The sequence below is a fragment of the Stigmatopora nigra genome, chromosome 18 (assembly GCF_051989575.1).
Source record: "Stigmatopora nigra isolate UIUO_SnigA chromosome 18, RoL_Snig_1.1, whole genome shotgun sequence".
Lineage (NCBI taxonomy): Eukaryota > Metazoa > Chordata > Actinopteri > Syngnathiformes > Syngnathidae > Stigmatopora > Stigmatopora nigra.
In genome coordinates, this window is record NC_135525.1 from 9,954,939 (window position 1) to 9,973,915 (window position 18,977).

At 38.7% G+C, this 18,977-nt stretch overlaps 3 protein-coding genes, 1 long non-coding RNA gene and 1 other non-coding gene across 7 annotated transcripts; 2 read left to right on the plus strand and 3 right to left on the minus strand.

Annotated features, from left to right (window-relative positions):
• Positions 1–2,060: 2,060 nt before the first annotated feature.
• On the minus strand, positions 2,061–3,116 carry anapc16 (anaphase promoting complex subunit 16). Its single transcript, XM_077739016.1, has 3 exons — positions 2,762–3,116; positions 2,536–2,610; positions 2,061–2,465 (listed from the first exon to the last, which is right to left on the minus strand). Exons 1-3 carry the CDS (start codon positions 2,901–2,903, stop codon positions 2,356–2,358), a joined length of 327 nt encoding a protein of 108 aa, XP_077595142.1. The 5' UTR covers positions 2,904–3,116; the 3' UTR covers positions 2,061–2,355.
• Positions 3,117–3,178: 62 nt separating this feature from the next.
• On the plus strand, positions 3,179–6,552 carry ascc1 (activating signal cointegrator 1 complex subunit 1). Of its 2 annotated transcripts, none has more exons than XM_077738888.1 (10): positions 3,179–3,360; positions 3,857–3,978; positions 4,136–4,235; positions 4,311–4,408; positions 4,492–4,670; positions 4,796–4,929; positions 5,005–5,124; positions 5,187–5,311; positions 6,098–6,171; positions 6,346–6,552. In XM_077738888.1, exons 2-10 carry the CDS (start codon positions 3,861–3,863, stop codon positions 6,460–6,462), a joined length of 1,065 nt encoding a protein of 354 aa, XP_077595014.1. In that variant the 5' UTR covers positions 3,179–3,360; positions 3,857–3,860; the 3' UTR covers positions 6,463–6,552. The 2 variants fall into 2 exon arrangements, with proteins under 2 accessions (XP_077595014.1, XP_077595013.1); XM_077738887.1 differs by having other exon boundaries at positions 3,180–3,360; positions 6,095–6,171.
• A 5,574-nt stretch (positions 6,553–12,126) lies between these two features.
• On the plus strand, positions 12,127–14,490 carry LOC144211593 (uncharacterized). The gene is made up of 3 exons (XR_013329628.1): positions 12,127–12,354; positions 13,491–13,703; positions 14,021–14,490. It is a non-coding gene; the product is annotated as an uncharacterized LOC144211593 (long non-coding RNA).
• A 980-nt stretch (positions 14,491–15,470) lies between these two features.
• Positions 15,471–18,770, minus strand: LOC144211528 (nuclear distribution protein nudE-like 1-A). 2 transcript variants are annotated; one of them, XM_077738872.1, is made up of 10 exons: positions 18,631–18,770; positions 18,163–18,360; positions 17,699–17,795; positions 17,407–17,560; positions 17,148–17,296; positions 16,932–17,068; positions 16,458–16,589; positions 16,244–16,338; positions 16,019–16,164; positions 15,471–15,870 (listed from the first exon to the last, which is right to left on the minus strand). In XM_077738872.1, exons 3-10 carry the CDS (start codon positions 17,782–17,784, stop codon positions 15,789–15,791), a joined length of 981 nt encoding a protein of 326 aa, XP_077594998.1. In that variant the 5' UTR covers positions 17,785–17,795; positions 18,163–18,360; positions 18,631–18,770; the 3' UTR covers positions 15,471–15,788. The 2 variants fall into 2 exon arrangements, with proteins under 2 accessions (XP_077594998.1, XP_077594997.1); XM_077738871.1 differs by lacking the exon at positions 18,631–18,770 and having other exon boundaries at positions 18,163–18,408.
• Positions 18,631–18,703, minus strand: trnar-acg (transfer RNA arginine (anticodon ACG)). Its single transcript has one exon. It is a non-coding gene; the product is annotated as a tRNA-Arg (tRNA).
• Positions 18,771–18,977: the final 207 nt, after the last annotated feature.

An 18,977-nucleotide genomic window follows, 5' to 3' on the forward strand; every position in this document is an offset into this window, starting at 1 on the left:
TTGCTTATTAGTATTGCACTTGTAGGAGGATATAACCTTTTTAAACCTAATATTTTACAGTATTGTATTTTTTTGAATAGTTCTACCGTGTCACTTTTGCTGTATTTGCCACACTTAAGGTCAAATTATCGTAGAAGATGAAAGTAGGCTGAAAAATATACCTAATACAAGTTTAAAATGTTTTCTCTAGATTAAATGCAAGTACCACCTGGTGTTAAAGATGAGAACTGCAATGTAGGCTGAATTTAAGCTTTTGTGTGGGCCATATCAATAATATGTTCATCAAAACTGGGCTGTGAGCCATAGTTTGAACAACCCTGGTTATGCTTGCCAAATATGCTAAAATGCTATCTGCTACTAGATTATAGAATAGTTTTTCTAATCTTTCTACATGTAAATATGGATATTATGAATGTGTTTGCAGTAATGACATTGCATCAGGCATCAGCTGACTAGCAAATAACATGTTTTGCTTCTTCTCAATGCACTAAATATGACACTAGCAGCTGATTTGTTTGTTACGCGTTTGTTAGGCGACGCGGTGGACAAGCGGTCCGCCTCGGGTGGGTACGGCTCGGGTTTCTAGTGTGGCCTTTGTAAGTGAACCCTTTGGGCTAGAGTGGAAAAAGACATTCATTCATTGAGGGAATAAATCTTTTCCGTTGGTGAGAGCTTGTTTGTCAGTCAGTATATGTGAATGGCAACTGGCGACCGGTCCTGGGATAGAAGTTGGGCCTGTTTGGTGTTAGGTTGCAAAAGAGGAAGTTGGGAATCGGACTTGGGGCGGGTACACGTGAGTGGGAGTGCCGGTGGATTTAAGATAAACAGCGCAAAGCACTCTGTGTCCCAATATAGAGGGAGGGGGTTGGGCTGGGTTTTACAGTCGGATCCAGTCGGCCCATTGGCAACCCCCCAAGAAAATCTAGGTCAATGTTTTACAAGATTTTTTCATATTTATTGGCACTTTTTATTTCCATCCTTTTTGTGCAACTTCTTTTTAATATTAATTATTTGCATTGTTTGTATTTATTTGCTGTTTAGATTGTTTTTGCATGGATTTTTTGAAATATGTATATTTGTTTTTACTTTTAATTTGTTACATTTGCTTTTTTATTCTTTGGTTGCACATATTTCTGCAGCACATTAAATTTTTTTTCATGCTAAATGATGGCATTAGCATATATGGTACTTTTTAAAAATGTATACTTTTGAATATTTTATGTTAATGTATTCTATGCATTGGATTTATATATACATATAAAGTCTAAACATCCATTTTTGAAGAACTTTCGAGGCTATAAATGCAGTGAATATATCAAGTCGAAGAATTCTGGCACAAGAGTGACATCACCAAGAACTGGATGTCCCTCCAAAATAAAATGAAAACATAAAAACAGGAGAGGGAAAAGAAAGTTTACAAAGAAGCCAAACACATAGCTTTTCATATTTATGGATTGTGAGGTTGTCCAATTGTTTTAAAACTAGCAAAAATGTCTTTAAAAGTTCATGATAAGAGTGCTAATGATGCTAAGCTAGCTGGTTGAACACTCTAAATTGCTCATAGCTATAACTGTGAATAGTTTTCTGTCTCCTCGTGACCTATAATTGGCTATCATCCCATTCGGGGTATCCAAATTCATTTGGGATTGGCTCCAGCACCCCCCTATAAACCTTGTGGGGATAAGCAGTAGGGAAATAAGTGGGATAGCGAGTGTGAGCTTGAAGTTCCTGACGCCCGAGTTCTTGGAAAGTGTTGTTTAGCAGGCCAAAAAATGTAAAATCCCTCCCTGGAATTGAATTCCAACCTCATCCAACCAGAGGCGAGCCTTTGCCAAGCGTCTGGAGCGTCCTACCCAAGCGCAACAGTACATTCTGTACGCTCCCCGCCCTCCTCGATGTAGAAAACAAAAAGCCACACACACACGGTCATTCATTTGTAGGAACAAAACATGGTGTTTGCTCCCAGTCAACACAGCACGTCCACAGATGGAGAGCAATGACATCATTCTTCTTGTTTGTGTAATGCGGGTTGAGGCATGTAAACAAAAGTGGACAGGGAGGAATGTAAGACTCTTTATTTACGTGCGTAAATTGATTTTGACGTCACAAAGTACAAAAGGGGCACATTGAGATTTCAAGTCATTTCTTCACACTAATTATTGTTCATTAAAATGAGTGAACCTTGTCCAAATCAATCAAAAATGTCATAATACATTATGTTGAACATTGAATGACTATAAAATACAATGTAAAGTATCTGTTTGTGTCCTTTACGGGTGCAATATAACAGTCATACAGACAAAAATGAAGAATTTTACAACTATTGTCATCTGGCATTTGGATGTATTGTATTCATTATGATGGTGTAAATCCCAGTAGTTTTTCGATGGGCTTGTAGCGCCACTCGTCTGCTTCCAACTCTTCCACCAAACTGGCCAACTTCTCCATGCGTGAAACTTGTTGATCTATCAAGAGATTACTATTCAACAATGGGGCACGAATAGAATAAATCCAGTCCTGTTTTTAGTTACATACCGTGTTTAACCTGCTTGAGAGCAGACGCCACTTGGTAGCTGAATACAGATTCACATAGAAATCTGTCTGAGCCATCTGGGGGGAAAAGGGAATAAAACACTGTGAATTTCATTTCATTTACTTTTATAGGGTCCCAAAGTGCAACTCTACTGATGTGCATACAATGGCTCCACTGCATTGGACGTTTATTGGCGTCAATGGCAGCCAAAGGGATGTAACTCCATACCTTCCATCATTTCACCGGCTCCTTTGGGGTAAGTAAACAGGACCTTCCTGGGGGGGATGAGCTCCGAGGCGCTGAAGCCAGATCCCGTAACCGAGCTGCCACTGACGCCTCCAGCCGACGACGACGAAGAAGACGCCGCCATTGCCTGTACTTAAAAAAGACGCACTTATCCATACTTTCCTATGGCTGCTATGGAACATGGGCGTAAACATAACATTAGTATCCATTAGCCATGATTGACAAACGCAAACAAAGCAGGCGATCAAGGACGCGTATGTTGTCAGATCACTAAATATTGGTAATTGATCTCTATTTGATGCGACTACTCACCGCCAAAACACGTAAAAATGTTAAACTCGAAAGCTGAATGTGGCTGGTTGATGCTGGCGTTTGTTATTGTTAAGAAAGCTTTCGCAACACTTTGCGACAGAGGCGATCGTTTGGCGGCAAATGCCTGAAAGCAGATGGTACAAATACGTCGTTTATATATACGTATGGCAACTCCTTTTTTTGTTTATCTACGTTTTAATGTAATTAGAGAACCCTGGAAAACACATGCGTAAATTGTAGCTGCTACTACGGGGACACCGTTGTTTCAGGTATATCATTAATAATGAATAAATGTAAGCATATACGTTAATATTTTTGTGAAAATAGATAACGGCTAGGTGGCGAAAGTTGTTCGAAATAGAGAAGATTATGGTTTAGCGCTTCAATTTTGCACATTCCGGATAAAAGTGATGTTTACGTACGACTTGGTGGCGTTATCTATGTTTTATATATGGCTGTCTGACACATATAATTATTGGTGAATTGTTGACTTATTAACAAACGTTTACTTTGCAAATGTTTGAAGTACAACGTAACCATTATTATATTTTATTTTTGTATATATGACAAAACTAGTGAAATTGGTTCCTCCTTTTACTATGATGTGATATTAACATAATGGCATCGGCACAAAATGGACGACAAAACATGACGGGCGTATTTCGTTTAAAGGACACACATTTTGTTTAGTTTGGTTTATCAAGCAAGTTTACAATAAATTACACGTTTCTTAACGCTTCTTTTTTTGTTGCGGAAACTACCTAGTGACATGGACGTTTTACGCCCTCCTCTAATCAACATAAATGGAAGAATATACCGAAGAAACATCATTCGAGAAGAACAATATGAGGAGGAAGAAGAAGACTTCTCCTACATGGGACCACCAGGCAAAACTACATTTTTTTCTCTCTCCCAATTTTGCCATTAGTGACAAAGCTTGAGAAAGTGAACTTGTAATACACATTTCTTACTGTAGAAATGAAAGTGATACTAAAAATGGCTGTTTGCGTTTTCCAAATTGTCAATGATTATTTGTATTTTTAGAAAGCGAAGAGTTGGAAGCAGAAACATCTGAATCTCATTTCATTGAACAGATTGACAATGGATTCCGTTGTGGCATCGACGTGCCAGCTGTCATTTATAAGTGAGTCATCCAAAAGTAGGAAAATCATGTTATGTTTTTTTTTAAAACCCCATTTGATTCTTGTTTACCTCACAGGTACATCATTGGGAAAAAGGGAGAAACTCGTAAACGTCTGGAGACCGAGACTAAGACGACCATTAACATCCCCAAGCACGGAGTGGAAGGACAGATAGGTACAAATCTTGTCTCCATTTGCAGTAGAACATTTTCTAGAGATTTATAAATTAATTTCCATATTTCTGGTCATTTCCGGCAGTCGTCACTGGACCGCACAAATCCGCTGTGTGTTCCGCCATCACGAGAATCGAGCTGCTCGTCGACAACTTCCGGAAGAAACAGCCTTTCACCCACTTTCTATCCTTCCCTCTCAACGACCCTAAAATACAAGAGGGGTTCCTGAGGTTTAAAGATGAAGTCTTAGAGCAATATTCACAGGTAAAATCAGTGTGCTCAGGGAGGTTGTCTTTCTGCCCAGACCAACAGAAAATTAGAGAGAACATTGCTCCCACCATTCATATTTCATACCCCAAGTTTTCTATTTTTTTTCTTTAAATGCTCAGGACAGTGGACTAGATGAAAGCATCTTTCAAAACCCAGCAAAACTACATATGACCATCGGCACCCTCACGCTACTGAGCGCTTCGGAAGTGAGGAAAGCATGCGAGAGCCTGCGCGATTGTCAAAATTTTATCAGGTTTGATGTCGAGACAGTTACATTGTGTTTAAATAGAGGAATATCAAGTCTTTAGTTGTTGTATTTTTCTTGCAGGAACACCACAGGAGGCAAGCCGCTGCCTTTACAAGTGGCGGGGATCGAATATATGAACGATGACCCCACCATGGTGGACGTCCTGTACGCCAAAGTCAACACGAAAGACGGCTCTGATAAGTAATAGATGGTTTGGGTTGAGTTTTATTGGACGGGGTTCACACGATGCGTTTTTGACACAGGTTGCAGGTGATTGCCGATCGCCTGGTGGACTATTTTGTGGTGGCGGAACAGATGACGAAGCAGTGGGACAGAGTCAAATTGCACGGCACTGTGATCAATACCCTCTTCAGGAAGGGCGCCACAGGTAATAATGGTGGCATCATTATTTTATTGTTGCCCATACGGTTTTAATTTTAAAAATAATTGTGAGTACCATTTTTTAAACTATAAGTTGCACCTAAATATAAGACGTGCAACTCTAAGAATGGAGAGAAAAAAAGGGTTAAAAAAATAGAAAAGTCGTACTGAGGTATAAGTTGTATTTTTAGTAGGTCATTTTTTAATGGATCAAAAGCCAAAAATGCACATGATACAAAATTAATAGTAAGATAGGGAAAAAAACAGACAAAATAGGCACTTGTTAATGTCACATATGAACTTTTTTTGGATAACTTTAGGTTAAAAAAAACAATCCCCAACAAACCAATGAAAGAAAAAGAAGTAAAAAAAAACATTCAGTTTGGAGATACTATTCCTTTATCTTGTTATGCTGTTGGGGCTTGGGTCAAAAAGTGAACTTGTTATTTTCCAATGTACCCAATTAGAGCAGCCATGTCGACACGGATGGAAGTCCATCCAAAAAAAAAAAAAAAATCCTTACGGGACACTTGTGGCATGTGCATCTGCGTTTACGTGCACCCACGGAATGTTTTCCAAGAAGTGACAAAGGGCCTCATTCATTTTTGCCTGGGATCCAGCCCTCCCCGCAATCCAAACATGTCCTGCCCGATGCAGCATGTTTACCAGCATGTGGTCCAAACCAATTATGTCCCCAAACCTTGATTTTGTGCCCACTGCAGACAATTTGATCTCAAGATGTTGACTTTTATTGACTTTCTTTTTGGTATTCGACTTATTCTCCCCCTAGTAGAAGAAGCCAGCGGCGGATTTGGACGACAGACCACACCCGAACGAGAGGCATTTGATGCCAGAAACATATTAAAGGTTAGACTCTCACAAGAATGTGTCATCCTCATAAATTTCATTTGGAATCAGTTACAAGTTAGACATGTTTGTATCCCATATTTGATTTATTTTGGAACAAAGTAAACACATTTTGTCACGTGATATTTCATCTTAAGCTCCCATTTCAAGATCTGGTGTTGTTTTTAATTGCAGAGCTTTGGAGCTTATCATTTTGGAGAACTGGAACTGAACACGGTGGAGCTTTCACAGCGGTATTCGGCCGATTCCACGGGTTACTATTCCTCTGCGGGACGTGTTCGCTTCTCCTGAGGTAACTGGCCATGTGTGGACTCTTCCAAGATTGACATTTTTTTATATGCTGAATAGTCGTATACAAAATAAATAAATTAAATGAGTGTACTGATGCCTGATGCAGAGTTGTCAAATGGAGAGGGTCAAAATACAAAAGGCGTTCCTTGGCAGAAGAAATGAATAATAACCGTGCCATTTGTGAGGTCGAGGCGACCCGATATGAACTATTTTGACCGCCGCTTTCCCTCCACCTGACGTGCCACTTGGAAAGGCCGCGTGACCCAGTTAGTGTCCCAACTTTAGCGTACAGCTGTCAGGGATGAGTATTTTCATTAACGTCCGAGAGGAAAATCTCAATGCAGTGTAAGAGCACGTGTCGTCTACACCCACAAACGGATTCTCTGGTAAATGGAATAAATCAAAGTAATAATCTGGGAAAAATTGTAGATTTTGAGTCATTAGTAGCCAGGGCCAGATGTATATGATATAAAAAAATCTGGGTTTGGTATGTGGCATGGTTGTCAGGGTGCTTGATTTTGACTCACGTGTCCAAGTCCCATTTACTATTTTGACGTCAATGGCCGTACGCCAGCCCTGTGGGTGATACCAGTACTCCTTGCCAGACGTCTCCAATACTGGTAATCTTAAACAGAGTTGGCTTGGAGACAAGTAGGCTGCTAGATTGCATTCATAGTTGTATAGTTGCATCCTGAAAAATCTACATAGTATAGTAAGGCTATTTTTCTTTAAAAAATGACATAGTATAGTAAGGCTATTTTTCTTTAAAAAATGACATAGTATAGTAAGGCTATTTTTCTTTAAAAAATGACATACTATAGTAAGGCTATTTTTCTTTGAAAAATGACAGTATAGTAAGGCTATTTTTCTTTAAAAAAAATAATATAGTATAGTAAGGCTATTTTTCTTTAAAAAATGACATAGTATAGTAAGGCTTTTTTCTTCAAAAAAAACGACATAGTATAGTAAGGCTTTTTTCTTCAAAAAAAACGACATAGTACAGTAAGGCTTTTTTCTTCAAAAAAACGACATAGTATAATAAGGCTTTTTTCTTAAAAAAACGACATAGTATAGTAAGGCTTTTTTCGTCAAAAAAACGACATAGTATAGTAAGGCTTTTTTTCGTCAAAAAACGACATAGTGTAGTAAGGCTTTTTTCTTCAAAAAAACGACAGTATAGTAAGGCTTTTTTCTTCAAAAAAACGACATAGTATAGTAAGGCTTTTTTCTTCAAAAAAACGACATAGTATAGTAAGGCTTTTTTCTTAAAAAAAACGACATAGTATAGTAAGGTTTTTTTCTTAAAAAAAACGACATAGTATAGTAAGGCTTTTTTCTTCAAAAAAAACGACATAGTATAGTAAGGCTTTTTTCTTCAAAAAAACGACAGTATAGTAAGGCTTTTTTCTTCAAAAAAACGACATAGTATAGTAAGGCTTTTTTCTTCAAAAAAACGACATAGTATAGTAAGGCCTTTTTCTTAAAAAAAACGACATAGTATAGTAAGGCTTTTTTCTTAAAAAAAAACGACATAGTATAGTAAGGCTTTTTTCTTCAAAAAAACCACATAGTATAGTAAGGCTTTTTTCTTCAAAAAAACGACATAGTATAGTAAGGCTTTTTTCTTCCAAAAAACGACATAGTATAGTAAGGCTTTTTTCTTCAAAAAAACGACATAGTATAGTAAGGCTTTTTTCGTCAAAAAACGACATAGTATAGTAAGGCTTTTTTCTTCAAAAAAAACGACATAGTATAGTAAGGCTTTTTTCTTCAAAAAAATGACATAGTATAGTAAGGCTTTTTTCTTCAAAAAAACGACATAGTATAGTAAGGCTTTTTTCTTCAAAAAAACGACATAGTATAGTAAGGCTTTTTTCTTCAAAAAAACGACATAGTATAGTAAGGCTTTTTTCTTCAAAAAAACGACATAGTATAGTAAGGCTTTTTTCTTCAAAAAAACGACATAGTATAGTTAGGCTTTTTTCTTCAAAAAAACGACATAGTATAGTAAGGCTTTTTTCTTCAAAAAAACGACATAGTATAGTTAGGCTTTTTTCTTCAAAAAAAAACACATAGTATAGTAAGGCTTTTTTCTTCAAAAAAAACGACATAGTATAGTAAGGCTTTTTTCTTCAAAAAAACGACATAGTATAGTTAGGCTTTTTTCTTCAAAAAAACGACATAGTATAGTAAGGCTTTTTTCTTCAAAAAAACGACATAGTATAGTAAGGCTTTTTTCTTCAAAAAAACGACATAGTATAGTTAGGCTTTTTTCTTCAAAAAAACCACATAGTATAGTAAGGCTTTTTTCTTCAAAAAAAACGACATAGTATAGTAAGGCTTTTTTCTTCAAAAAAACGACATAGTATAGTAAGGCTTTTTTCTTAAAAAAAACGACATAGTTTAGTAAGGCTTTTTTCTTCAATAAAACGACATAGTATAATAAGGCTTTTTTCTTCAAAAAAAACGACATAGTATAGTAAGGCTTTTTTCTTCAAAAAAACGACATAGTATAGTAAGGCTTTTTTCTTCAAAAAAACGACATAATATAGTTAGGCTTTTTTCTTCAAAAAAACGACATAGTATAGTAAGGCTTTTTTCTTCAAAAAAACGACATAGTATAGTAAGGCTTTTTTCTTCAAAAAAACGACATAGTATAGTTAGGCTTTTTTCTTCAAAAAAAAACACATAGTATAGTAAGGCTTTTTTCTTCAAAAAAAACGACATAGTATAGTAAGGCTTTTTTCTTCAAAAAAACGACATAGTATAGTAAGGCTTTTTTCTTCAAAAAAACGACATAGTATAGTAAGGCTTTTTTCTTCAATAAAACGACATAGTATAATAAGGCTTTTTTCTTCAAAAAAAACGACATAGTATAGTAAGGCTTCTTTCTTCAAAAAAACGACATAGTATAGTAAGGCTTTTTTCTTCAAAAAAACGACATAGTATAGTAAGGCTTTTTTCTTCCAAAAAACGACATAGTATAGTAAGGCTTTTTTCTTCAAAAAAACGACATAGTATAGTAAGGCTTTTTTCGTCAAAAAACGACATAGTATAGTAAGGCTTTTTTCGTCAAAAAACGACATAGTATAGTAAGGCTTTTTTCTTCAAAAAAAAACGACATAGTATAGTAAGGCTTTTTTCTTCAAAAAAATGACATAGTATAGTAAGGCTTTTTTCTTCAAAAAAACGACATAGTATAGTAAGGCTTTTTTCTTCAAAAAAACGACATAGTATAGTAAGGCTTTTTTCTTCAAAAAAACGACATAGTATAGTAAGGCTTTTTTCTTCAAAAAAACGACATAGTATAGTAAGGCTTTTTTCTTCAAAAAAACGACAAAGTATAGTAAGGCTTTTTTCTTCAAAAAAACGACATAGTATAGTAAGGCTTTTTTCTTCAAAAAAAACGACATAGTATAGTAAGGCTTTTTTCTTCAAAAAAAACGACATAGTATAGTAAGACTTTTTTCTTCAAAAAAAAACGACATAGTATAGTAAGGCTTTTTTCTTCAAAAAAATGACATAGTATAGTAAGGCTTTTTCGGCTTCAAAAACGACATACTATAGTAAGGCCTTTTCTCGTCAAAAACGACATAGTATAGTAAGGCTTTTTTCTCGTCAAAAACGACATAGTATAGTAAGGCTTTTTTTGTAAAAAAATAAAAATGACATAGTATAGTAAGGCTTTTTGGCTCCAAAAACGACATAGTACAGTAAGGCTTTTTTGTAAAAAAAAAAAAAAAAAAAAAAAAAACGACATAGTATAGTAAGGCTTTTTTGTAAAAATAAAATCGACATAGTATAGTAAGGCTTTTTTCTCGTCAAAAACGACATAGTATAGTAAGGCTTTTTTGTAAAAATAAAATCGACATAGTATAGTAAGGCTTTTTTGTAAAAATGAAAACGACATAGTATAGTAAGGCTTTTTTGTAAAAATAAAAACGACATAGTATAGTAAGGCTTTTTTGTAAAAATAAAAACTACATAGTATAGTAAGGCTTTTTTCCCAACAAAAACGACATAGTATAGTAAGGCGTTTTTGTAAAAATAAAAACGACATAGTATAGTAAGGCTATTTCTCTTTAAAAAACTACATGATATAGTAAGACTTTTATTCCCTTGATTGTTTTTCTTGTATTTGTAGTCAAGAGCTTCCAACAATGACCAAAGGAAGTGTAGCCTAGAGGTTAACTCACTAGTCTCTTGTCTGGGAGACCTGGGTTCGATTCCCGGTCGGGACACATTTTCACTTAGTTGTTTCTGTGTATTTCTTGGAAAGACACTGAAATGATTACTAAGGAAAGTGTAGACACTTGGATGGCGCAGAGGTTAGTGCACAGGACTCCCGTGTGGGAGACCTGGGTTCGAATCCCGCTGTCGACCTTTGGCTGATCACCGAACCAAGTAGTCTGGAAAATGGAACAAGAAGAAAAAAAAAAGAATAAACTTTTTAATTTATATTAAACACTTAGTCATACTTTTCAGCAAAAGGTTATATTCCGAACTGCCTTCGGCAGTTCGGAAGACACTTGATGGACCTGTATGTGCGAAAGGCGTTCTCGGGTCGGCCTTCGGCCGACCCTCGACCGCTTGCTTGGTCAGTGAACCGCCGACACCGGGAAGCGAACTCACGTTCTCTCCGTGCAAAGGCGAGTGTGCAACCCACTACACCAACTCGTGCCCCACTTATACATAGGTGTTGAAACGTTTTATCTTTGGAAATGGGGTGAAACACTTAGTCATTTTTTTGTCAAAATGCTTCATCCACCATTGAATACGTATACACTTAAACACTTAGACATTTTAACTTATTCTTTTACCTGAATAATATTTGGAAAATCTTTGCCTGCACTGGGAATCGAACCCAGGACCACACGGGTGGTAGACTGATGACTTATCCATTGGGCCACCACCTAGTGAGAGAAATCAGTAGTACTTGTACTTTTGTCTCCTTCATTTACCTGAATAATATTGGGAAAATCTTTGGATGCACTGGGAATCGAACCCAGGACCACACAGGTGGAAGACAGATGACTTATCCATTGGGCCACCACCCTGTGAGAGAAAGCAGTAGTACTTGTACTTTTGTCTCCTTCATTTACCTGAATAATATTGAGAAAATCTTTGCCAGCACTTGGATTTGAACCTAAGACCAAAGAAGTGGGAAACTGATGACTTAACCACTGGGCCACCACTCTACAAGAATAGTTAGTAGTATTTGTGGTTTTGCTCTTTTCACTCCCAGATCATACTTAGTACTTTTAAGTGGGAAAAGTTAGATAAGCTTACTAAGCAGAGCAAACCAGGATTTGAACCCAAGTCCACAGAGCAGTTGTATTTATTTACTATATCATTTCATATAAAAAAAAAGGATTTTACTCTACATTTACTTTTTCCTGGAATAAAAATATAATTTAAAAAAAGTAGCATTTTAGTCCATTGGAAGCAATCCGTCACTTAAATTAGTCCGACAGTTTCACCTCTTTAAATGCAACCCTAATGAACTAAAACTACTCTAAAACACATTCCGCTGTTATTTCAAATATTATAAAATTATATGAACAAATACACAATTAAAAGATTGTGAAAAAAACTGATTCCTGAGGAATAACATTACGAAAGAAATCCTATACCGGAACTCTAGTCACTCTAACGTCGTTTCCCCGCAGCTTGCGGACCTTTCTCATGGACGGACGAATGGGCGGCTTGCTAACGGCAACTTGCTAACCATCCTCATGGTCGGAATGGCGAATGGCGTCGATTAACGCCACTCGTTTTTGACCAAAAGCGTCTTAAGATGAAGCCACATCAACTTTCCGCTGGGAAGCGTCACGCTAAGCCTCTTCTCTTCGGGACGCTCATTGTTGGACTGGCCGCTGCCTTCTTTAACAGGTACCGTACCGTTCGCCTTCCATAACGACCCGTAAGGTCACTCCACAATTGCTCCACAACCCCAAAACAACACTTACAATGTTACTTTAAAACGTTTAGCTCGATTATCATCACCTAAATCTAAATGATCTCTCACATCCTGAACCACTTCATCCTCATTAGGCTCACAGGTGTTGCTGGAGCCTTTCCCATCTTACTCTTGGCCAGAGGTGGGGGACACCCAGCTAATTGCAGGGCACATGGAGACAAAGTTCAACCATGCACACTCACATCCATAACTAGGGGCAAACTAGTGACTAATCAGCCTACTATGCATGTTCTTGGAGCGTGGGAGGAAACCAGAGTACCTGGAGGACCCCCACGCAGTCTCATGCAAACTCCACACAGGTGAACATTCCCCTGAATTCGAACCTAGGACCCCAGAACTGTGAGGCTGACGTGCTATTCCACTTGCCTCACCTGGCCACCCTTGAATCTTAACTTAACTGCCTGTTTCACCCCCACGCCCCCCTCCCCAAACCGTATGCATGATTAAGAAACATCTAAATTCAGTTCATTGCAAAGGGTTAAAATGACATCCCCCAAACATTTGTCAACTAAAAGTTTGTCCATACACTGTTTATATTTTCATGCTAGATTAGAAAATGCATGTATTAGAGCCCTAAAGGTTGTTTGCGCGCGCCCTCTACTGGCCAGCTCGCAACCTACATCCAACATGCGCCCTCTACTGGCCAGCTCACAACCTACATGCAACATGCGCCCTCTAGTGGCCAGCTCGCAACCTACATGCAACATGCGCCCTCTACTGGCCAGTTCGCAACCTACATGCAACATGCGCCCTCTACTGGCCAGTTCGCAACCTACATGCACCATGCGCCCTCTACTGGCCAGTTCGCAACCTACATGCACCATGCGCCCTCTACTGGCCAGCTCACGAAATACAAGCACCATGCGCCCTCTACTGGTCAGCTCACAACCTGCAGGGAATAAAAACACCATTAATTGAATTGAATGCTATTATTGTCATCATACAAGTATAGAAGTAAGAACAAGTTCAATTTGAAAGGTCTTTAACCTGTAAGAAATGTCATATTTGAGGTTTTTTTTTTAATCTGAGGTTTGATTGTCTCCCATAGGCACAAGTTCTTTGAGGACATAGAAGACATGCGCGCACAAGAACGTGCGAGGAACAACGCCAAAAAGATGGAGGTCTTGGACAGGAGGCATAAACAGCTGGAGGAGGTGGCCCAAAAAAGAAGCGCAAGTAGCTGAACAAGACTACAACCGTCAGGATATGGACAACAACACGTGGATAATTTGTCATCCATTTGCAGTCGTGCCAACATCAGGTTTGTGAAACATTTTTTCATTTTGTAGCCGAAAAAAAGGGAGACAAGGCCAGACTATTCAAGTCAGTTATTTTATTGAAATAAATTAGATATACAAACATGGACACAGGTGATATTGCACGTAAGTGAATTAATAAATAAAAACGAACTGAAAAGTGCTTGGTTTTCCTAAAGGAGAACAAGATATTTAAGGTGTATATACAGGATGCTCCGAAATATTTGACCCCATTTTATAGGCAAATCGTTGACAATTATCTTAGGAATGACCTCCAATTTTCAAAGCTTGTGTGTAACCTTTGGCATTTCTCTCTTTTTAGGTTAAGAAATGGCGTTCTCTCCAAAAGAAAAGGCATTTTGCCTGTTAAAGAATGCTCGGTTGGACTCACCCAAGAGAAGTGCGGCGTGCCTTCTTCACCACTTCTGCCAAGAAAACACCAACTACAAAACCAATGAGGACTTGGCAGCAAAAATTTCAAGAAAAGGGCTGCTGGAATGCTCTTCCCAAGACTACGCAGGAAGACTTCATCCTGGCGATTTAGGTATGCATACACAGTCATTTTCTTGACATTTTTGGTGCCAAGTCCTAATTTACTTTGTTTTTTGTAGATGGTGGCACATTTACAGAAGTCGTGAAGAAGACGTGCTGCACTCTTTGATGACTGAGTCCAACCGAGCAGACCCTAAACAGGCCAAATGTCTTTTTTTTTTAAGTGGACGCCATCCCTTAACCTGAAAAGATGGACATGCTAAACGTTACACACAATAAATTGAAACGTTTCTACACAAACTGAAAATTGTAAGTCATTCCAACAAAAACACCCAAAATAGGGTCAAATATTTTGGAAAACCTTGTATTTGCAGGCCAAATTCAATGAAAAATGTGCACTAAACATGTCTAATTTTGGTTTTGCTTAAATTATAGGTTGTACTCAAAATACCGGATCTGATATCTTACAGCATACTAACCCTGAAAACAGCTCCGATCTAGGAAGGTAAGTGGGTTCAGGCCTGGTTAGTAGTACTTGGATGGTATACTGCCTGGCAATACTAGATGTTGTAAGTAAGCTCTTACATTACCAAGGGGAATCACTAGCTTAGTAGTTAGTGTAACAGCCTCACAGCACTGACAGCCTGGGTTCAAATCCCTGCCTGGGAATACCAGGTACTGTAAACTCTTAAGTTGTTACAAAGGGGAATTAGCTCAAGTGGTAACCTGCTCACTTAGCATGTGAGAAGCAGTGGGATCTCTGATATACATGGATTCCACTGTTTCTCACATGCAAAGGGAGCAGATTACCACTTGAGCTTATTCCCCTTTGTAATTTAAGAGTTTAAAGTACCTGGTATCCCTGGCAGGGATTTGAACACAGGCTGTCAGTGCTGTGAGGCTGTTCCACTAACTACTGAGCTCGTGATTCTACTTGGTAACATAAGAGCTTACTTACAGCATCTTGTATTGCCAGGCAGTATACCATCCAAGTACTACTAACCAGGCCTGACCCCACTTACCTTCCTAGATTGGAGCTGTTTTCAGGGTAGTATGCTGTAAGATATCAGATCCGGTATCTTGAGTACAACCTATAATTTAAGCAAAACCAAAATTAGACATGTTTAGTGAACATTTTTCATTGAACTTGAGCTGCAAATATATATTCATGCATCATTCATCAAAGTTATCATTAAATACAAGTGCCAAATGATCAAAATAGTTCAACATTTAATTTATTCCTCCAATATTTGTCCACTGTAATAATGAACTGTTTTAGAATAGCCGCCAAGAGAGACTTTTTGCTGCCTGCAACTGGAATGTAAACGATCAATATGACCTTAAAGTGAGACGTGACTGTGCACGGCGCCCCTTTCTCACCTTTGATCGGTCGCACGAGTGACGGGGAGCGACCATCTTTAACGGCAATAAATAACCACCAAAGGACAAGAAAGACGGTGGTTGGACCATCTTGGACTTCCTATTGCTGTGTGTTGAGTGAATAAAAGTGTTTGCATATCACTTGACCGTCTCCTTGTCGTTCATCGCGGGGTCAACCACGGGTCACCATTTCCCAGGAGGGTCCGCGGGGGTGCCGCTCAAACAGTGACCGGAGCGGAGGAGCCGGCGGGGGGGATGGTGATGGGCGCGAGGGTCCCTGGATCCAAATTGCCGGGTGCTCTGCAGAGGACAAAATGGTGGACAATAATGAGCACTTTTGATTAAATTATGTGTGAAGTTCCAATAAAATTAAAGTGTTTTTTACTGCTAGCCTTTTTTTGTATTTTTTTGACACCTACGTAGGAAAATAATTCAAAAAGAGACTCACCCCTTGTCCAAATAAGTGATGTGGAGTGACTGCGAGTACGTGTTGGTATTGGCGTTGAGGATGTTGCCATTGTCCAGAGCGTAAGCCTTCCTGCTCTGTTGCTCCTTGGCCAGATTCCTGCAGGCGGCTAGTTTAGCCTCTAAAACCTGCCGGGATGACGAGGCTCGTGATGAGAACGGGATGCATTCAGGGTACCAAAAATGTGGGGGGAAAAGAGGGACTTACCGCAACTTTCCTCAGCAGGTCGCTGACGATGTTGAGTGCCGATATCCGCGCCGAGGGTGTCAGAGGGGAGTTGGTGGGGTAGCTTGTGGAAATGCCTGCAAAAAAAAATCAAAAGTTTGAATTAAAAATAAAATACAAGAAAATGTTCCCAGTTAATAGCCATATCCCAATAATTTTGTTATGATGAAGAAAAGCAAAGTGGGATGGGGCTAACCTGCGAGTAGGCCATTGTCCAGACCTTTGCTCAGCGGCGGAGACGGCGAGTCCGTCTTGACGGGCGACCCAGGCGCCGGTGTAGGGCTGCCGTCCACCTGACGCTCGCGCACGGCCAACTCCTGACGCAAATCTGCAAAAAGAAGATGGAAATGGAGACGTGGCTTGAATGACATGAACAACATGTGCAAAATTATACATTTTTTGTTTTTTTTTTCCTTCAAATATTGCTGAAATGAATCTTAGCAATCATTTACAAGAACTATTCATCACTATAAATGCTCAAATATGAAATAAAAAGGGGTAAAACAAATAAAAATAAATAACACGGATAAGTAAAACTTTCAAGTCAATTATTTAACTCATTCGTGGGAATAAATGTCCGATTCATTGAAACAGGGAAGACTGGCTGTCAACTCTCCAGCTTCAGAATTATCAAGGGTTAATATATAGATTTTTTAAAAAGATGAATGACCTCTGGCTTCATCTTTAAGCCGCTGAACCGACTCCAGAAGCGACTCCTTTTCGTCCAGCTCGCTCTCCAGGAAAGCGTTCCTCTCGATGGCCTGGTTCAGACGCTGCTCAAAGTTCTCCAGCGAAACGATGGTGGCCCTGAACCAAAAAAAACGGTTAGACCAGAAGAAAAAAAAGCTCAACCTTGACCCAAAGGCGGCGGGTGGAGGAAAAGAACCTCTTGGCTCGTTCCAAGTCGTCGTTGGACTGCTCCAGTTCTCGCACGTATTTGAGGAGCTGCTCTTTGATGCTGCGCGTCTGCAGCAGGTCGTCTTCAAGCACGGAAACCTGCTTGTAGCTCTGAGAAGACTGATGCTCCAGTCTTTCCTGTAAAAAACAAAATGCAACACACATTTTAATACCCGAGTACCACTCAGCTGCTCTGCAATTCATCTATGAAAGAAATCAAACGTCAACTCAAAAACTGCCATGTTCACCTTGAGAGTTTCCACGTCATTCTTCAGCCTGACGTTGTCCGACTTGAGGTCCTTCAAACGATGCTCGGCATGACCCAACTGAGCTTCTAACTCTGCCTCCAGCTCCCTGCTGCCTTCCTGGAACTCTAGCAACTCTTCGTGGGCCTCCTGGTAGCTGTCAAAGATATCATGCAAAAAATAAGAAGTGGCAGTAATGCAACATGGAGCGGCTGAAAAACGTAAGCACTACTCTGTTCCAAAATGGAAGACTTTGCATGCATTTCAGAGTAAAAGACAACGACTCATCTCATACTTTGCCTTGTATTTGACGTATAGAGTTTTCCAAAAGTGGATTTCTTCATCCTTGGAGGAGAATTTGGGGATCTTGTCCGCTTCCATGACAGTTATATCTAAGGGAGATCATATTTTAAGATGCATTCAGAAAACTTTGTCTTAGATCAGAGACGATATCAACACGGAAGTTACGTAAAAATAACTAAATACTGATGAAGATGCCAGTTTAGTACGAAAATCATTGCTAACTCCATTTTTTGAAACGATTGTCCCGATCGTTATTATACGTGGCTAGGAATGACGAAACATCAAACATATGTTAAAAAAAAATACAAAGTGCAATGACCGGAAGATAAATCATGGAGGTCGAGCAATCAAACACGGTTGAGCTATTTCTAAACCATGGCGATCGTGTATAATTTTAACATCGACGCATTTATTGCGATCTAATGCAAGATAAATAAAACAATCCGATGCACTTACCTGATGAACATCACCGCATAAGAGACAAGTCTCATCTAAGAAATGAGATGAAATGTTTTTCGGCCCATCTGACGCGAGGCCGTGTGTTGATGCTTCTTGCTCGTCGTCCTAAAAGGTTGTGTAGGTCACAGAATGCAGTATATGCGCCCTCTTGTGGTGATGTTGTGCAAGTGCGCTACTTGCGGACTGCAAGAATGTCTAATAAGACAATATGAACATCGTATAGTATTTAGTTAAAATGCTGTTTTAATGCTTTAATGAAGTCAGTCGATAGAAAACGTATTTAAAAATGAACGTGACCTTTGATTATTTCTTTGATAGGTCAAATAAACATGTGAACGTAGTCTTTATGAGACGTAACGTTATATAAATACGTCGTGGTGACAGGCATAATATAAAAGGACATGATTAATAATAATAGTGCCATCAAAAATTAAAATGGTATTCATAATTAGAAGAAAAAAATACCGAGCTAGCCAGGAGTCGAACCTAGAATCTTCTGATCCGTAGTCAGACGCGTTATCCATTGCGCCACTAGCCCATAGGAACCTGAAGGTGAGAAAAGCTTATACATCGTCAATTTTCATGGGAATTCCGAGTTCACAGTTCGAGTCCCAGTCGTCACGGGGTTAGTTTTTACAAACTCATCATTCATTCATCTATTAACGCTATGCCCAAATGGTTTAATTTAGAAATCTTGCATTAAATGCACAAACACGTCATCATATAAAAAGCTTTATTTTTTTGCCACATTCCAATGAATCCATTCAGACAAGATGTTCCCATTTCTTTTAGAGTCCAAATTCCACAGCATC